The sequence below is a fragment of the Myotis myotis genome, unplaced genomic scaffold (assembly GCF_014108235.1).
Source record: "Myotis myotis isolate mMyoMyo1 unplaced genomic scaffold, mMyoMyo1.p scaffold_m19_p_11, whole genome shotgun sequence".
Lineage (NCBI taxonomy): Eukaryota > Metazoa > Chordata > Mammalia > Chiroptera > Vespertilionidae > Myotis > Myotis myotis.
Genome location: NW_023416315.1, coordinates 50,941,517 through 50,959,164, shown reverse-complemented (window position 1 = coordinate 50,959,164; position 17,648 = coordinate 50,941,517). Strand labels below are relative to the sequence as shown.

General features: G+C 45.8%; 2 protein-coding genes across 2 annotated transcripts; both read left to right on the top strand.

Annotated features, from left to right (window-relative positions):
- Window positions 1-225: 225 nt before the first annotated feature.
- On the top strand, window positions 226-1,158 carry LOC118665711 (olfactory receptor 2A5). Its single transcript, XM_036327004.1, has one exon. The coding sequence runs from the start codon at window positions 226-228 to the stop codon at window positions 1,156-1,158; it is 933 nt and encodes a 310-aa protein (XP_036182897.1).
- A 15,083-nt stretch (window positions 1,159-16,241) lies between these two features.
- Window positions 16,242-17,174, top strand: LOC118665710 (olfactory receptor 13-like). Its single transcript, XM_036327002.1, has one exon. It carries the CDS (start codon window positions 16,242-16,244, stop codon window positions 17,172-17,174), a length of 933 nt encoding a protein of 310 aa, XP_036182895.1.
- The last annotated feature ends 474 nt before the right edge of the window (window positions 17,175-17,648 follow it).

The following is a 17,648-nucleotide window of genomic DNA, read 5'->3' as shown; positions in this document are numbered from 1 at the left end:
TGATACCTTGTGCCCATTTAGACTAGTTACCTGAACAGATTGTATTTCTACTTTCATGTGGATAAAAGGATCTGATGTAATGACCCTGAAAGAGGTTACTAGCTGAGTCAGCACACAGTGGGCACCATAAATGCCCTCTTTCTGTTTAATAACTAATCCAGATCTGCATTTGCTTCTCAGCCCACAGCATACTGCAGTGACCCACATAGGCACAGTCGCCAGGGCATGATGGGAAATCAGACATGGGTCACAGAATTCATTCTCCTGGGATTCCTGCTCAGCCCAAGCATGCAGCTGCTCCTCTTTGTGCTCTTCTCGCTGTTCTACGCTTTCACCCTACTGGGCAATACAGTCATCCTGGGGCTCATCTGGCTGGACTCCCGACTGCACACCCCCATGTACTTCTTTCTCTCACACCTGGCCATTGTTGATATTTCATATGCTTCAAACAATGTCCCAAAGATGCTGGAAAACCTTCTGAACAAGGAAAAAACTATCTCCTTTGTCCCATGCATAATACAGACCTTTTTATATATGGCTTTTGCTCACACTGAGTGTCTCCTCTTGGTAATGATGTCCTATGATCGGTACGTGGCAATCTGCCACCCCCTCCATTACCCTGTCATCATGAGCTGGAGAGTGTGCACAGTCCTGGCTGCCACTTCCTGGGCATGTGGTTCCCTCCTGGCTCTGGTCCATGTGGTTCTCATCCTGAGGCTGCCCTTCTGTGGGCCTCAGGAAATCAACCACTTCTTCTGTGAGATCCTGTCTGTCCTCAGGCTGGCCTGCGCTGACACTAGGCTCAACCAGGTTGTCATCTTTGCTGCTTCTGTATTTATCTTAGTGGGGCCCCTCAGCTTGGTGCTGGTGTCCTACACACGCATCCTCATTGCTATCCTGAGGATCCAGTCTGGAGAGGGTCGCAGAAAGGCCTTCTCCACCTGCTCCTCCCACCTCTGTGTGGTTGGTCTCTTCTTTGGCAGTGCCATCGTCATATACATGGCCCCCAAATCCTACCATCCTGAAGAGCAGCAGAAGATCCTTTCCCTGTTTTATAGCCTTTTCAACCCTATGCTGAACCCGCTGATCTACAGCCTGAGGAACGCAGAAATCAAGGGTGCCCTGAGGAGAGTGAAGTGGAAACAGAGAGCAGTGTGAGGGATGCCAGGGAGAGGCCTGAAGGTGGAAGATTTGTTCTCTGTGAGATCTGGGGGAACGGTGATGTGAATATTCAAAAATCTCATGTCTTAGATTTCTGCTATCAAGAATATATATTCATCAATTCTATCCTTAACATGGTGTACTGTCCAGAACATGGAGCATAAGTAGAAAGTGACAAAGCGCACAGACTGGGACAAGTCACAAAGTGGGTAAGCACAGGGGCAGAGAGCCACGGACTCCTACAGCAAATTCCCAGCACAATCTGAGATGCGGTTTCTCTTCTGCTGAGGATTTGTTCTCTCTAATCTCCTTTTAGATTCCTCTGAAATTTCCATTGCCCTTATTGCTGTAAGTGTATGCTAACAGTTCCATAATATATGCTGCTACGAAGGGCACCTCTATCAAGACAGAATACTCGCCTGGGGATAAGCAGACTCCTATAGTCAACTCCCTGCTCTGGAATGTAACAACTAGAGATGATGACATTCAATCTGAAAAAGCATCTGCATCTGAGCCCAATAAATCTATTTCTGTGAAAAGCAAAGTTTAATTATACGAGTTTTCAATACGAGAGACAGAAATATCAGAATCTTAGTTTCATTTCATTCTGCACCATTTGATTAGAAAGAGCTTGTGTCTAGAATAAATATGAGTCAGTTACTAGGGAAGTTGTCTTTCCCAGAGTCCTGGTGACAGAGCTTGATGTCTGTCATCACCCATTAGGATGATCATTACATAAAATATTCTAGGAGTAAGGAAACCCTGTGAAAGGAAGAAAGCATCAGGAGAGGCTAATAGCTTGACAGAACATTGTAGACCCACACTTAGAACCAATAACACGACAAAGTCAGATAAGGACTTATAGGAACCTCAACAAAATTTCAAAGAACACCTGTTCCAGGGACTATAAATTACTTCTTCTGGACCCAAGTGATAAGAATGATATGGAAGAGGAATTTATTTTTTAAAAAAAAACACAAGTTCAAGGCTTAAGTGTCCAGCATAGTATAATGAATGATTTCTTTAACACAGTAATTATGGTGTCTTCTGAATTCTCTTCCTCTCTATTCTTGTTTTATCATGCATCATTCAAGTGTATCATATATGTGATAGTGTATTATCTGCTTTCTTTGCATTTATTTTTTCATCTGAATTTTCTCATATACCATTATCACTTCATATCTTTCTTCTCCCATGAAATTAGGAAGCAAAAGGGAAGCTTTTCCCTCCACCCTCCTATTTTCCTCTCAGTTCTCAAAAAGCTTCATTCATTAGCTCATTTGGGAAATACATTTTATCTCTGGCCATTAGTCTTTTTATCTCCAGCCATTAGCCTTTTTATCTCCATGGAATCAAGACATTTCCAGCCCCAGAAAACCACAAACCTTGCTCTGAGCCCCCTTGCCCCAGTATACGAACAATTTGAATAAACAATTAAAATGGCTCTAAGTGTAACAAAAAGCACTATGGAATTATCGAGTGCCCCATTTGAAAGTTAGCAAGAAACAAACAGGCTTTTTAACTATGCCTAGGGAAATTGTTATTTTCTCTAAAATATGTATATCTTGTGTTAAGGTTAAAACCGTACAAAAGAAGAGGAAGAAGAAAATATAGGATAATTTCTCTCACACAAAACATAAGCCATAGGTTTGAATTTAGAATATTTTTAGAAGAGCCCATTAGAAAAATTAGGGATGGCATTCACTCTTATTATGTCAGTTCAAAAATACTTGACAAAGAATGGGCCTAAAAGACCAAGCTTCTGTGAAGGTAACTGGTACCACTGAATTATTTATAGCCTCCAGTAGGTCTGAGAAGTGGTGAGGACTTAAAAAAAAACAAACACAAAAAAACCCCAACTCTATTTTGTTATTAAACTGCAGGAAATGTTTGAGTATATGAGGAAATTCTATTAACTGTTTTAATATTTGAGTTTTAGAATTCTAATAAATTATATTTTGCTCTTATGACTTCTTTTGTTTTGGAGGTATACTCCTAATTAGAGTTTATTTAGCACATGAGTCCAAATACTGCTTATGAATATTGTTTTATGACTCTCTCTCTCTCTCTCTCTCTCTCTCTCTCTCTCTCTCTATATATATATATATATATATATATATATATATATTCTTTCAACATGAGTCACTGTTTTCAAAGAGATGAGAAACAAAAAAGGATGCATTTTCTTTATCCTTATAATTCTGTGGGATATTTCCCAATTACCCTATTTACATTTCACCAGTAACATTGTGAAATCAACATTATTCCTTTTTTATTGTTGACACTATTACAGATGTTCCACATCCCAACTCCCCCTTACCCACCTCCATCCAGCCCCAGCTCCCCTCCCTCTGGCCACCACCACACTGTTGTCAGTGTCCACGGGCTATGCATATATGTTCTTTGTCTTCACCTATTTTCATCCTTTCGTAGACAAGGAAGCAAACTTTCAGAGTGATTTAGTAATTTGGCCTACACCACACAGTCGGTAATAGGACCTAGGTGGGGGTTTAACATCATCATACGTATTTCAAACCCACACTGCTTGTTTGCTTTCTTCCCAAAATATCACAGATTTTAACTCAACATGGCTTAACGTTGGAATCCACATGACAGAGCAGAGTGGAAGAAACAAAAAAAGAGTTTATATTATTCTGGTCAAAGCATTAACACCACAAAGAACACGTCTGTTATCCAGCCTGTCATTGGAGAAACATTACTTCTCTTGATCAGAGCAGAAACTCTCACCTGAGTGGCCTAAATCATGCCTAGTAACAACTCCTTTTCCACGCCACTCTGCACTGCCCTAAAGGAGGCAATCTGAGTAAGACACCATGCTGTTCTCAGCATCACATCTTACCTAGGATTCTGATCCTTTGCCCATCATCAAGTTTACACATTTGTTTTCTTTTCCTTTATGAGGAATCTCTGGAAGCTTCCCTGCCTCACCTGTATATGGACCTAGGATGGACCTCACCAGTGCTCTAGGCTGATGGGATTAAAGGAAAGCAGGAACCCAGCACTGGCTCAAATTAAGGGGCATCCTATTTTGGAATCACATCTGTATTATGCCACAGCTTCTAAACATATGTAAGCCTCCCCAATCTTGGGGTTTATCTTAGGCAAAACTGGAACAGAGGTAGCTAAGACAAAAATAGGGTAAGAATCTATATCCATTTGTGTCAGAAATTCATTTTCACAAGAGTGGGGCTGGAAGGAGAAGGCTGAGGTCCTAGGAGGTGTGGGAATGTCAGAAATAGGAGATCTTGTGGTTATAAGTAAACTAGAGGCCTGGTGCACGAAATTCATGCACTTGGATGGGGGAGATCCTTCAGCCCGGCCTGTGCCCTCTCACAGTCCAGGAGCCCTCAGGAGATGTCCTACTGACAGTTTAGGCCCGCTCCCCGAGGAGTGGGCCTAAACCGTCAGTCAGACATCCTTAGCACTGCTGTGGAGGCAGGAGGGGCTCCCGCCACTGCCACTGAGCTCACCAGCCATGAGCCCAGCTGAGCTCACTCCCCCTGTGGGAGCACACTGACCACCAGGGGCAGCTCCTGCATTGAGTGTCTGCCCTCTGGTGGCCAATGAGGGTCATAGCGACCGTTCAATCGATTTGTATATTAGCCTTTTATTATATAGGATAAGCAGGGACTGCATTCTCATGAAGTGGAATTCTGGAATGCAATTAGAATTGAGAGGCTCATTGTGAGCAGCAAGAGGAGGTGGGGGACTGTGCCTCTTGTTTCTTGATCAATATGTGGTGTCAGAGAAGGTGGAGGGATAAACAGGTTCTGGGGTGGCACAAATAGGACAGCCACATTGGTGGTGGCAGGGACCTGCCAAGTTTGAGTGGCCAGGGGCAGGTTTCTGGAGGAGACAAAGAAGGGACAGGCTGCGTGGCACTGCAGTCAGCCTAGATCTCAGTTTTTGTCTTCATGATATTGTTCCACTAACACTCAGCGTTCTCCAAGGTGCCCAGGTTTCTGTCCACAGCAAGGCAAGGCAGCTTAGGATATGGGGGAAGCTCACCTCCATCCCACAGAGTGGTGGCAGTGGTAGCAAACGTGGCATGGACACTTTGTGTTTACAGGGCTTCCTGCAGGCAGAGTCCTGTGGAGACTTGCTTCTTTGTGAGAGGTCTGAAGGCTTTTCATGGTGCATCTCTTTAACCAAAGTCCGTGAACCTGTCAAGCCGGACGATGGTCTTCACCCAGCATTTCCCTTGTGTATCACAGGGCAGCCTGGAGCAGCATGGGGTTGGTCAGAGAGCACTGCTGCTTCTGAGTCAGGCTTAAGAGGAGGGAGGACATCTCCTGCAGGGTTGTGAGCTTGTTACCACTGGTCTACAGAGAAGGAGCCCATGGGAGACATATGGGCAACCTCACACAAGCTGTCTTGTGGGTGCTAGGGATGCAGGTCCAAGGGCCCAGGACTGGAGACTGTGGTGTCCAGGGTCCTAGATATGGGTGGTAGAGCCCCACTGCTGTGGGGGCTGTTCCCATTGTCCTGTCCATTGGTTGCCATGTGATCCTCTTGGTTCTTTTGTTGGATCTTCCCCTCCATCTCATTTGGACAAAGAAGTGGGATGGTTCCAGAGTCACAACCTTGACTACCTGCTCAGGTGGTGAATGTGGGAGAGAAAATCTGCTCCATAGAAGAGGGATGTGGATGGTTCTCGAGTGTCCGAACATGATGAAATGAGGAACAAATAGCAGGGGCCTCTTCGGAAGGTCCTTCCAGGTCTTGGATGGGAGGATCCCCATAAGGGGAGCATCCCCATAAGGGGAGCCCATGACCTCTGGGAGAGGGAACTTCCTCCTGGACTGGATATAAATGGCCTGATGATAAAGGTGCAGAATCCAGATGGAACCCAGGGCAGGTGTGTGAGTAGCAGGGTGGACCCTGACAGGCTGGGCATCTTTATAGCTGACAGGGAAAACCACTGGGTAAAGTTTATAGAGCAAGTTGCCCATGGAGGGCCACTTGTGTTCCAAACGGCTGAGAATAGAACAGGACACTGGGGAAATGTCTCCCTCCTTCCGGCTCCTCTCCTGCCCCAGAGTGCTCTGACGTGCCTTGACTCAGGAGCTTCCTGATGTCTCCCTCACTCCTCACCTAGAAAGGTACGCACTCACAGACAGCTCTGGAAGAGAGAGGTCAAAGGGCAAGGGGTGGGGCCTGAATGATTGGCCAACTACCCTGGGCTTCCCAGCACCTAGGGCCTCCATGGTGGGTGGCAGGTGTTTAGCATTTGATGGCCCACAATGCAGGGATTGGGCCAGACCTTGGAGGCCCCATCCCCAGACCTCACCTCATCTGGCCACCGGGTCAGAGCCCTGCTGGAGCCACCAGATCCCACCGGACGTGGCCACCTCCTATGGGCACCTCCCCAGCATCCCTGTGCATTCTGGAATTGGGTGCTCTTTCTCCATAGCCACCAGCCTCACCGCCAGGGGAAAAGGTGCCGGAGGAGTGGACACAGAGCCTGACCTGACTGGATGCTGCATCCCTGACACCCCTTCTTGGCAGGTAGGTCCTTTCTTCACTTCTCAGAAACTTGGTCCTGCAGATGCCAATTTCAACTTTTGTAAGGGGGGATATTTCTTCCCAGGAAAAGGAGTCCTCATTCCTATTATCCAAAACACCCAGTTCTCTTTTTAAAAATCTGAGAAATGTGTGAAAAATAAAAATATGGCTCAAGGAACACAGAGTTAGAGAAAATGCAATTGAACAATATGGAGGTGTCAAAAGTGTAGAAAAAAATCTCCAATAGATCATACTTCTCATAATGAGAACTCAGGTGTCTGTCAGCTGAAGTGTCTGTGTCTTGGGCTGTGCTTAATAATCTCTAACAAATTCAGCTTCTTATTTTTCAAGATTTCAAGTAAAATATTGAACTTTTGACCTATTAACACACAATTACTCCAAAAACACAATTAATAACAATTTCCAATTATTTTCCACCAATTATATGACTTTCTGCATATCCGTTCACCCTTGAGTTGAATATTTATTACATAAATTAAAGCCAAAAACTTGAAAACCAAATTTATGATAACTTGCTTCGGAAGTTGTTTAAATTATCAATGTGTTGATTTTTACTTATTTTACTTTCAAGTAGAAAGTATATATGAATTTTAGTAGCCCTTGCTATAACTACCCTATCTAATAAAAGAGAAACATGGTAATTGCCGTATGACCGCTACCCTTCCCATTGGCTAATCAGGGCAATATGCAAATTAACTGCCAGCCAAGATGGCGGCCGGCAGCCAGGCAGCTTGAAACTAACATGAGGCTTGCTTGCTTCAGTGAAGGAGGACTCCAACATTCCCCGCCTGCCACTGCAGGCCTGAGCTGCAAGCAACTATGTAACAAACATAGAAGCTAAACAAAACCCCAGAAACCTGCCGGGCTTCAGCCAGCAGGATCGCAACATTGTAAGCAAAGGCCAGAAACCTACTTTTAGCAGTGGAGGCCTAAGAGCTGGAGCCAAGCCTCAAAGCTAAAGCTGGCCCAGAATAAAAAAAGAAAAAAGAAAAAAAGGAGCGGTTGGGAGCTTCAGTCACCCCCAGCCTGAAAACAGCCCTCAGTTCCTCACCCAGACTGGCCAGGCACCCCAGTGGGGACCCCCACCCTGAAGGGTGTGTGACCAGCTGCAAACAGCCATCATCCCCTCACCCAGGCTGGCCAGGCACCCCAGTGGGGACCCCCACCCTGATTCAGGACACCCTTCAGGACAAACCAGCTGGCACCCACCCATGCACCAGGCCTCTACCCTATATAGTAAAAGGGTAATATGCCTCCCAGCATCGGGATCAGCAGAGCCGTGAGGCCTCCCGGCACCGGGATCAGCGTGACAGGGGGCAGCGCCCAAACCCCCTGATTGCCCTGCGGTTCTGTGTGTGACAGGGTGCGGCGCCCCAACCCCCCCCTCCCACGGGCCCTGCTCTGGTTATGGGTAGAGCCATAACCTCCCCATCGGCCCTGCCCTGAGTGTGAGAGTGGCGGCACCCCAACCCCTTGATGGGCCCTGCTCTGTGCGTGACAGGGGGTGGCGCCGCAACCTCCCCATCGACCCTGCCTTGAGTGTGACAGGAGATGGTGCCCCAACCCCCCAATCAGCCCTACCCTGAGCGTGACTGAGGGTGGAATCACAACCTCCTGATCACCCTGCTCTGTGTATGACAGGGGGTGGCGCCCCAACTCCCCAATCGGCCCTGCTTTGAGCCCGACCAGGGGCTGCATCTAGGGATTGGGCCTGCCCTCTGCCACCCGAAGCAGGCCTAAGCCAGCAGGTCGTTATCTCCTGAGGGGTCCCAGACTGCGAGAGGGCACAGGCCGGGCTGAGGGACCCCCCTCCCCCCTGAGTGCACAAATTTTTGTGCACCGGGCCTCTAGTCTTTATAAAACCCTAATATGAAAATAGACTGAACAGAAGAACAATGGGACAGCCTGTCGCTATGATGTGTGCTGACCACCAAGGGGCGCGCATGGAACATGGTGGGCTTTGGCATCAGGTGACAGAGTGCGGAACATGGCGGGTGTCGGCCACGGTGGGATGATGGAGCAGGTGAGTAGGGGTGCCAGACCAAGGCGGTGTGCTGGTCGCTGTCATTGGGGCAAGCCTCTGGTGGTTACTGAAAATTCTTTGCTTCCACGCGCCACGGTCCTGCCCGGCACTCACACCTGCTGCTGGTGCTGGAGCCACCACTTGCACCCGTTGCTGGTGCCTGGCACCAGTCCTGATTGCTCAGTGCCATCAGTGGGTGGGAGTGGTGGCTGATGGCCCTAATTGCCCCTCAGGGCTTCTCCACCTTCCCCTGCTTCCAAGGGGCAATTGGGGCCAGTAGTCGCCACTTGCACCCACTGCTGGCGCTGCGTCTTCAGTGAGTGCAAGTGGAGCCGACACCATCAGCACGTAAGAGTGGGGCTACTGGCTGACAGAGGAACGGGGGCTGAGACAGGAGGGGCCAGGTGGGGGCACGGAGGATGGGCTGAGACCCGCCCTTGTGCCTACCACAGCCTCGTGGCCCACAGTTCCTTTTAAGGTGCACAAGTTCGTGCACTGGGCCCCTATGAGTTATAAATGTGGTTGAAATAAGATCTGTGGTTACAGAAAATGCCCAGTGTTGACAGGTAATGTAAATATCTGAGAACATATTTATTGCAGTTAAGAGCTGACTGTGTTTTGTATGTCATTTTCCTTTGTATACATTTATGTTTCATGTATGTTTATGCTTTACTCTGACCACTTTTAGAAGTTTTTTCACACATTAAAGGAATTTCATCTTGATATGCCATAGAAAACATGTCATTTTGAGAGGATGCTTTAGGTTAAAGTCTGTTTGGTACCCGAAGCATTTATATTTAATGTCTTAGTTCTAATTTTTTACTTTTTATAATTGACTAGAGGCCCGGTGCATGAACTCATGCACAGGTGGGGTCTGGCTAGCCAGGGGGAGGGGCCGTGGGCAGTTGGCCAGCTGGCCCCTCCCCCAATCAGGGTGGGGGGCAATTGGGGGGTGGGGCTGGTCAGGGGTGGGGCTGCAGGTGGTTGGCTGGCTGGCCCCGCCCCTTGGTTGAACTCCTGGTTGAACTCCTGGTCAAACTCCCCTATTAACCTTCTATTATATAGGACTAGAGGCCTGGTGCACAAAAATTTGTGCATTGGCAGGGGTGGGGTGAGGTTAGTGGGGGTGTCCCTCAGCCCCACTTGTGCCCTCTCACAGTCTGGGACCCCTCGGGAGATAACCACCTCCTGGCTTAGGCCCGCTCCCCAGGTGGCAGATGGCAGGCCGATCCCTAGGTTCCTGCCCCGCCTCCCCAGGTCACACACAGGGCAGGGCCGATGGGAGGTTGGGGTGCTGCCCCCATTCCTGCACAGGGCAGGGCTGATGGGGGGGGGGGTTGGGGCGCCGCCCCCGGTCCTGCACAAGGCAGGGCCGATTGGGGGTTGGGGGGCTGCCCCAGGTAGCATACGGGACACCCAGGTGGGCCGGCAGATTGCTGCTGCCCCACCCGGCTGCCCCGGTACCAGTCACACACGGACCACCCCCCTGCCCCCCCGGCCCAGGATCACAGATAGCAGGCCCAGATGGTGGCGGCAGGGCAGGCGGGATGGCGCTGTTCCACCCTGCCTGCAGTATGCAAATTAGCTGCCATCTTTGTTGGCGGTTAATTTTCATATCACGCTAATTAGCCAATGGGAGGCGTAGCAAATGTTTGGTCAATTACCTAGGATGATCAGATGATGACAAACATAGAAAACTATGTCCTAAACTATTGTTTTCACAGGATTAGTTGGCTCCTAATTTTGTCGCCTGTCAGTTTTCTGATTTTCTGATATTCTGTAGGTAACCTATAATATAAAAAGAAAAGGAAAGTGGATAAGTGCCAGTATTTATGGATTGACTGGTATGCACTTTGGTGTTTCTAAATGTGTGTTTCTCCTCACCATGGTTATGGAGGGTCACAGCACAGGGGGACTTGTTCTCCAAACTTGATAACTATGCTCAGTTTTTCCAAATTTGTTTCATAAACCCAGCAAGTCAGGAATCACACTGTAGTAAACAAATCAGTTTGTAAGTTGCATGATTAATTGAAATGAAACTTCCAAAATAATGTTTTGACTCCATTATGTTCTTTCAGTAAAAGAATGCAGTAGAGTACAAATAAATATGACAATGCCTTATGTAGCAAATCTTCTCTCAGTCTCAGAAAAAGCATGAAGCTTCAAGGGGAAGCTGCCATGGGGAGGGTCCCTTTCTTTCCTTCCCTGAGAAACTGGACTTAGAATCACCTCACTTCAAAATAAAGATTAGAGGACACCTTCAATGGGTGTGTGCCTTGTTCCCCCCTCCCTCAGGCAGGTTCTGATACGCCCAACTGGGACCCCTTGACCTCTCTTTGGAGTCCCCAGTCCATTCCCTGAACCCACAGCCAGTTGTGTACAGCATCTCCAAACCTTGAGTTGTCACTGGAATCAGCTGTTGTGTTGTTGTTGTTGTTTTTTTTGGGGGGGGGTGTGCTTTCATCCCACCTTTCTGTAACACACAGGCCCCAGATCGCAGTGGGGATAAGCTGAACCACAGAGTTTAATGCCAGGAGCTTACTCATTGTCACATGGGTTCTGCTTCCTTATGGGCTCACCTGGACCAGACGGGGGACTAGGGCAGTGCTGGGATTCATGAAATTCAAATACTGTGGAGTGTTCGGGTTCTGTAATGAGTGACATCTCAGAGGTGTGCTCTGTGTCTGTCTGAGTTTCTAACTGAGTCCTGCCGGAGATGAGAGCAGAAATAGGAAGAGAGAGTAGCTTGTCTCCTTCCCAGTGGAGGTGGGCACGCACTGCATCTCACAGCCCACCCTGTGGTGAGCCAAGGAGCTGACAGCTAGGATGAGCCCATCAGACAATAAATCCCCTTTTCTGAGGATTCTGCCTCATTTTCAATCAGAACAAAAGAGAGGGTTCTGCAGCTCCTACAGAACTTCCAGAAAGCAGGACCCTGCCCGACCTTTAGGTGCTTTCCTCTTCTGCTGTCCTCTTTTGTCTGTATCCTCACTAGCATTTATCTCTTGTCTTCTTGATGACTCCCGTTCTAACAGGTGAGAGATGCTATCTCAATGTAGGTTTGATTTGTGCCCCCCTTATAATTAGTGATAATGAGCACCTTTCCATGCACCTCTTGGCCATTTGTATGCCTTCACTGGGAAAGTGCCCATTCAGTTTCTTTGCCCATTTTTTGATGAAGTTATTTGATATTTTTACTGTTGAGTTGTATGAGTTCTTTATATAGTTTGGATATTAATCCTTTATGAGATATATGGTTCGCAAACATGTTTTCCCATTCTGTGGGTTATGTTTTCATTTTGCTGATCATTTCTTTTGTTAACCAAAGGATTTTAGTTTGATGAAAACTCACTTGTTTATTTTGATCGCCAAGACCAATGTCAAGGAGCTTTTTCCCTGTGTTTTCTTCTCTGAATTTTATGGTTTCTGGTCTTTTATTTAAGAGTGTTTCCTGGTGAGAGTCTCCCTTTGCTTTTGGCACTGCAGTTAAATCCCTACCGAACAGAATTTAACAAGTCCCCTTGGGATAGCTTATCCTGCTTCTGACTCCTTCACATGTTCCCCATTGCTTCCATAGCTTCTGCTGCTTTATGGGATGTATTCCTTATGGTGACTTGATTAAAATACACACACACACACACACACACACACACACACACACACACACACACACACACACATATATATTGCATATTCTGGTTGGTTGTAACATAAAACTCAGCAAACATTAGAGAGGATGGGAAAAATAGATGGTTCCGTCTGCCTTGTTTCCTACTTACTCTATTTGGAGGGTTAGTAGGTGGGGAAATGTTAGAGTTCTTGAAGCTGTAATAAATCCAAGTGTGTGGTAATTGTAATGTATGAAGGAATTCCCTAAATCCTTCTAGTGCTTCTAAATTGATGATGGTGGACCTCCAGTGAGTGAAGGAATCATCAACATCATCTTGTCATAAATGTCCCTCTAGAGAAAACCAGAGACAAGTCCTTGGAGAGCCCCTTTTCCCTGGAAGGAAGCAGATGGCAGTGTGCCTGGTGGGTCTTTCTCCCTCCCCTACACCAAACACTCAGTGTATTGCGAGGTGGTGGAGTTAAGCAGAGAATAAATCTTCTCTTCTGAGCGGAATCCCGTTGCTTCTGTTGGGGCACCTTTCCTCCTAAGAGATAGATCCTTGTGAGCCAGGATTTCAACACTAACTCACAGATGCTATTCGCTTTATTGGTGTATTTTTGCTTACCCCAGCTCACATTCACCTCGTCTTCTCGTTTTTAGCTGTAAGTCTGTGGTAAGTTTTTTTTTATATTATCCAGAACTTTGTTCACTGTACAGTTTCAGATAGGCTCTAAGGAAAAATCACAAATGGAATTGTTATTGTCTGTCAATACCAGATGTCTGCTATTTATAGTCATACCTAATAGGATAATTTAAGTTATTGTCTCCTTTAGATACACCTAATATGGATCACTTACTTTGATGCATTTAGTGTTGAATTTCATGTTTAAATGATAAGGTAAGATGCTATTTGAGAGGTTTGCTTGAAAATATTTCCATTGTCCCATGAAATTAAATTATGTTTTCATGAAATAATGGACCTAATTGACCACAAAATGAGTTTGTTACAGAAGAGTGTCCTGAAAGTTTTATTTTTGAAAGTGAACTTCCATTTGATGAGTTATTTAAATATGAGAATTATCATCTTTCTAGTCCTTTTACCAGTCTTTTTCATTCCAAGTGGTTAAATACACCAGCAGACAGGAATTGTCTTCTATGTCCTCAGTCAAGACATGTGGCAGGACATTGAATATGTTTAGTAAATATCTGTGGATTTTATGTTTTGTGTTTTAGCTACTGGCAGATAGAAAGAAGATGAGATGACACTCATTATTAGTCCTTCTAATTTAGTTCATTGTGTGCCTTCATCCATGACATTTTAGAAATAGCACCACTGTCTCCATTGTCCCCACATGTTGCAAGAAAGTCAAAATAAAAACGGCTAACACTTTTCTATACATTTAGGACCCATGAATCCTATAGTTGGAAGAGACTTCAGCATTCTTCTTGTTCAACTTCTCACATAACATGGGAATACCATCTTGAATAGATGGTTAATCAATCTCTGATTTAAAACATTCACTGACATGAATGAAGGTCAGTCCTAATGAAACAAACGGTTTTATTCAAGGAGGTGATTCCAATTGCTATGAAGTTATTTCTTAAACTAAGGTAAAATCACCTCCCAATATTTCTACTGTGAATTCTGATTCTTCCTTTGAAGCAGGGTAAAACCTTCAAACTTTTGCTTATAAAACCTTGCAAATATTAACTTACCAGTGTAAGATTAGAGTCACTCAAGGCTTTAGGCAGATGCAGCGAGCAAGAGGGGAGTTTATTCGAGGAAATGGGGGATAGAGCCACAACCGGGAAAGATTAGGACTCAGCCTTCACTGTCCTTATCTTTAAATTCTTTATTAGTTAAGGTATTACAAATGTGTCCTCATCCCCCCCATTAACCCCCATCCTCCCCCCCCCCTCCACTCATGCTCTCATCCCCCTGTTGTCCATGTCCATTGGTTTGGCTTATATGCATGCATACAAGTCCTTTGGTTGATCTCTTCCCCTTACCCCCACCCTCCCCTACTTTCCCTCTGGGGCTTAATAGCCTGATCGCTGTTTCTCTGTCTTTGGATCTGTCCCTGTTCATCAGTCCATGTTGTTCCCTATATTCCACAAATGAGTGAGATCATGTGGTATTTATCTTTCTTTGACTGGCTTATTTCACTTAGTATAATGCTCTCCAGTTCCATCCATGCTGTTGCAAAAGGCAAGAGTTCCTTCTTTTTTACTGCAGCATAGTATTCCATTGTGTAGATGTACCACAGTTTTCTAATCCACTCATCTGCTGATGGGCACTTAGGCTGTTTCCAAATCTTAGCTATGGTGAATTGTGCTGCTATGAACATAGGGGTTCATGTATCCTTTCTGATTGGTGTTTCTCCTTGGGGTTGAATTTTATGTGCAAAAACCACAAGGGGCAGAGGCTGGGAGATGTAAGTGTTCTAGTCAGATTAGATGGAGTTCATTATCCTTCAGACTGATCAGTGCTGGCCATGGAGGCTGTGGGCTGTAAGCGGCCGTTGTTACTGTTGGCCTGCTGTCTCACGCTCCAGGGCAGCTGCCTCCTGTTGTGCTGGATATGGTGACTGTTGGCTGTTCCACGAAATGAGGCTGGGCCACTTTCTCATTTAGGACTTTCTAGTCTGCTTGAGCCAAATGTCCTCTGCTGGACTGACTGTCAATCAGAAAATTTGAATGGGGAACTGATAGATAGGAACTCAATTATGAGTTTTCCTGGGATTTTTTTTTTAGTGAAATTCAGATGGATTCTGGATTGAAGGAAGATACAGAGTCGGACAGACAAGAAAACAAAAGCAATGGCTTAATAATTACAAATCAAACCTTAGAATACCCACTTTGTGGTAGAAATACTTTAAAAAATTGATAAACCACAAAAAGGTAAAGGTTCATGATAAATATCTTTATATTAGAGTTAAGCTATAAAATATGTTGAAGGTTCTATGAATGTGAGTATATAGTTAGAGCTTTAGGCTTGGATTTTTAAAATCTTGGGCTATGACCCATTAAGATATTCAACCAGCATTTCTACTGGTGAAATATAGTAGAAGATAATATAGAAAATACGAAGTACTTGCACACTTGCACATAATAAGGATTCAAGTGCATGTGTACATATATAACTCTATATCTTACATATACATCATGCACACACATGCAGGTATAGAATATAAATATTCATATAGAGGATAAGAGGGTGATGGGTAATATCCGATCATGAAACAGCATGATCAGAGTAGACCATCTGTGGGTACAAAAGTCAAAAGACAAAGCTCTCTCTTTTAAATCCAGCTCAAGGTGTGGCAGGCTGCCTACCATTCTCTCAATTCAAGATTATTCTGTCAGTAAAAATTACAAGGCTAACAAGAAATTCATATAATGAAGGCATAGATTTGTGAAGTCATTGATAAGAGGGTCTCTGACATGCTCCTGGTCCATCTTCCCATCCTCATGTGCAGATATGGATACAAGACCATAGCCCAGATTCTCACATGTGGCTCTGTGTGCACTGCGGTGCAGGATCACACACGGGCAAACCTCTGATGGGATCACACCAACCAGGAGTATCCACGGCTATGAAGGCAGTTGCAGTGTTATCATATTGTGAACAGTGGTGAAAGTTTGAAAATACAGGTAAGATTTACTGAACACTATAAGAGAATACTAGCATTTAGTTTATCACAGTGAAAAACAATTTTCTTCTGTGTTATTTGTAAGGCATAGTATTCATGTAGTAAGTGACTAACAGGACAAACATATCATGGAAGATGTTTTCTGAGGAAAGAAACAATGACACAGATCCACCAGGTTAGTCATTACCCTCCCATCCCTCTACCCCCGGCATTCAGACGAGAGTGCCCTTATCTCTTTCCCAGGAAAATGGGGGAAAACCAGACTTTGGTCACAGAGTTCCTCCTGCTGGGATTTCCCCTCAGCCCAAGGACTCAGATGCTCCTCTTTGGACTCTTCTCCCTGTTCTATGCCTTCACCCTGCTGGGCAATGGGGTCATCCTGGGCCTCATCTGGCTGGACTCCCGACTACACACCCCCATGTACTTTTTCCTCTCACACGTGGCCATTGTTGACATGTCCTATGCCTGCAACACGGTGCCCCAGATGCTGGTAAACCTCCTGAGTCCAGCCAAGCCTGTCTCCTTTGCTGGCTGCATGATGCAGACCTTCTTCTTCTTGACCTTTGCTAGCACTGAATGTCTTCTCCTGGTGGCAATGTCCTATGATCGGTATGTGGCCATCTGCCATCCTCTTCGATATTCTGTCCTCGTGAGCTGGAGAGTCTGCATCACCCTAGCAGTGACTTCCTGGACTTTAGGAGCCCTCCTGGCCTTAGTACATACAGTGCTACTCTTACCATTGCCCTTCTGTGGACCCCAGAAAGTGAATCACTTTTTCTGTGAAATTCTAGCAGTTCTCAAACTTGCCTGTGCAGACACCCACATGAACGAGATTATGGTTTTGGCTGGGGCAGCATCTGTGCTGGTGGGACCATTCTCCTCCATTGTGATATCCTACATTCAGATTCTACGCGCCATCCTGAAGATCCAGTCAGGGGAGGGGCGCCGGAAAGCGTTCTCCACCTGCTCCTCCCACCTGTGCGTGGTTGGACTCTTTTATGGCACAGCCATTATCATGTATGTGGGGCCTCCACATGGGGACCCCATGGAGCAAAAGAAATATCTCCTCCTCTTTCACAGCCTTTTCAATCCCATGCTTAATCCCCTGATCTACAGTCTGAGGAACAGAGATGTCAAAGCTGCTCTGAAGAGGGTGCTTGAAAAGGAGAGAACTTCATGAAAGCCTTATGGAATCAGGAAACAAGTGAGCTTACAGGGACCTGAGGACTCCTGTCACCCAGTATCTACACAAGATACACAGACATGCTCTAGGGAGCGGTTCCCAACCTGTGGGTCGTGACCCCTTTGAGGGTCAAACGACCCTTTCACAGGGGTCGCCTAAATACATCCTGCATATCAGATATTTATATTATGATTTATAACAGTAGCAAAATTGCAGTTATGAAGTAGCAACAAAAATAATTTTATGGTTGGAGTTCACCACAACATGAGGAACTGTATTAAAGGGTCGCGGCATTAGGAAGGTTGAGAACCACTGCTCCAGGGTATCCTTTTCATCTTTAAATTTCCCTGTGACTCCCTCCCAAGAAAGCCATTCTGCTTTCCTCCCTTCTCAGTGCTGCACCGAGAGTGAAAACCTCTCCCAACTATCTGTATGTTGAACACACTTTTAATATGGATGTGAAATATTTGC

Excerpts from the sequence above, each read along its gene's own strand:
- LOC118665711 (XM_036327004.1), top strand. The coding sequence starts at position 226 with ATGATGGGAAATCAGACATGGGTCACAGAATTCATTCTCCTGGGATTC.
- LOC118665710 (XM_036327002.1), top strand. The coding sequence starts at position 16,242 with ATGGGGGAAAACCAGACTTTGGTCACAGAGTTCCTCCTGCTGGGATTT.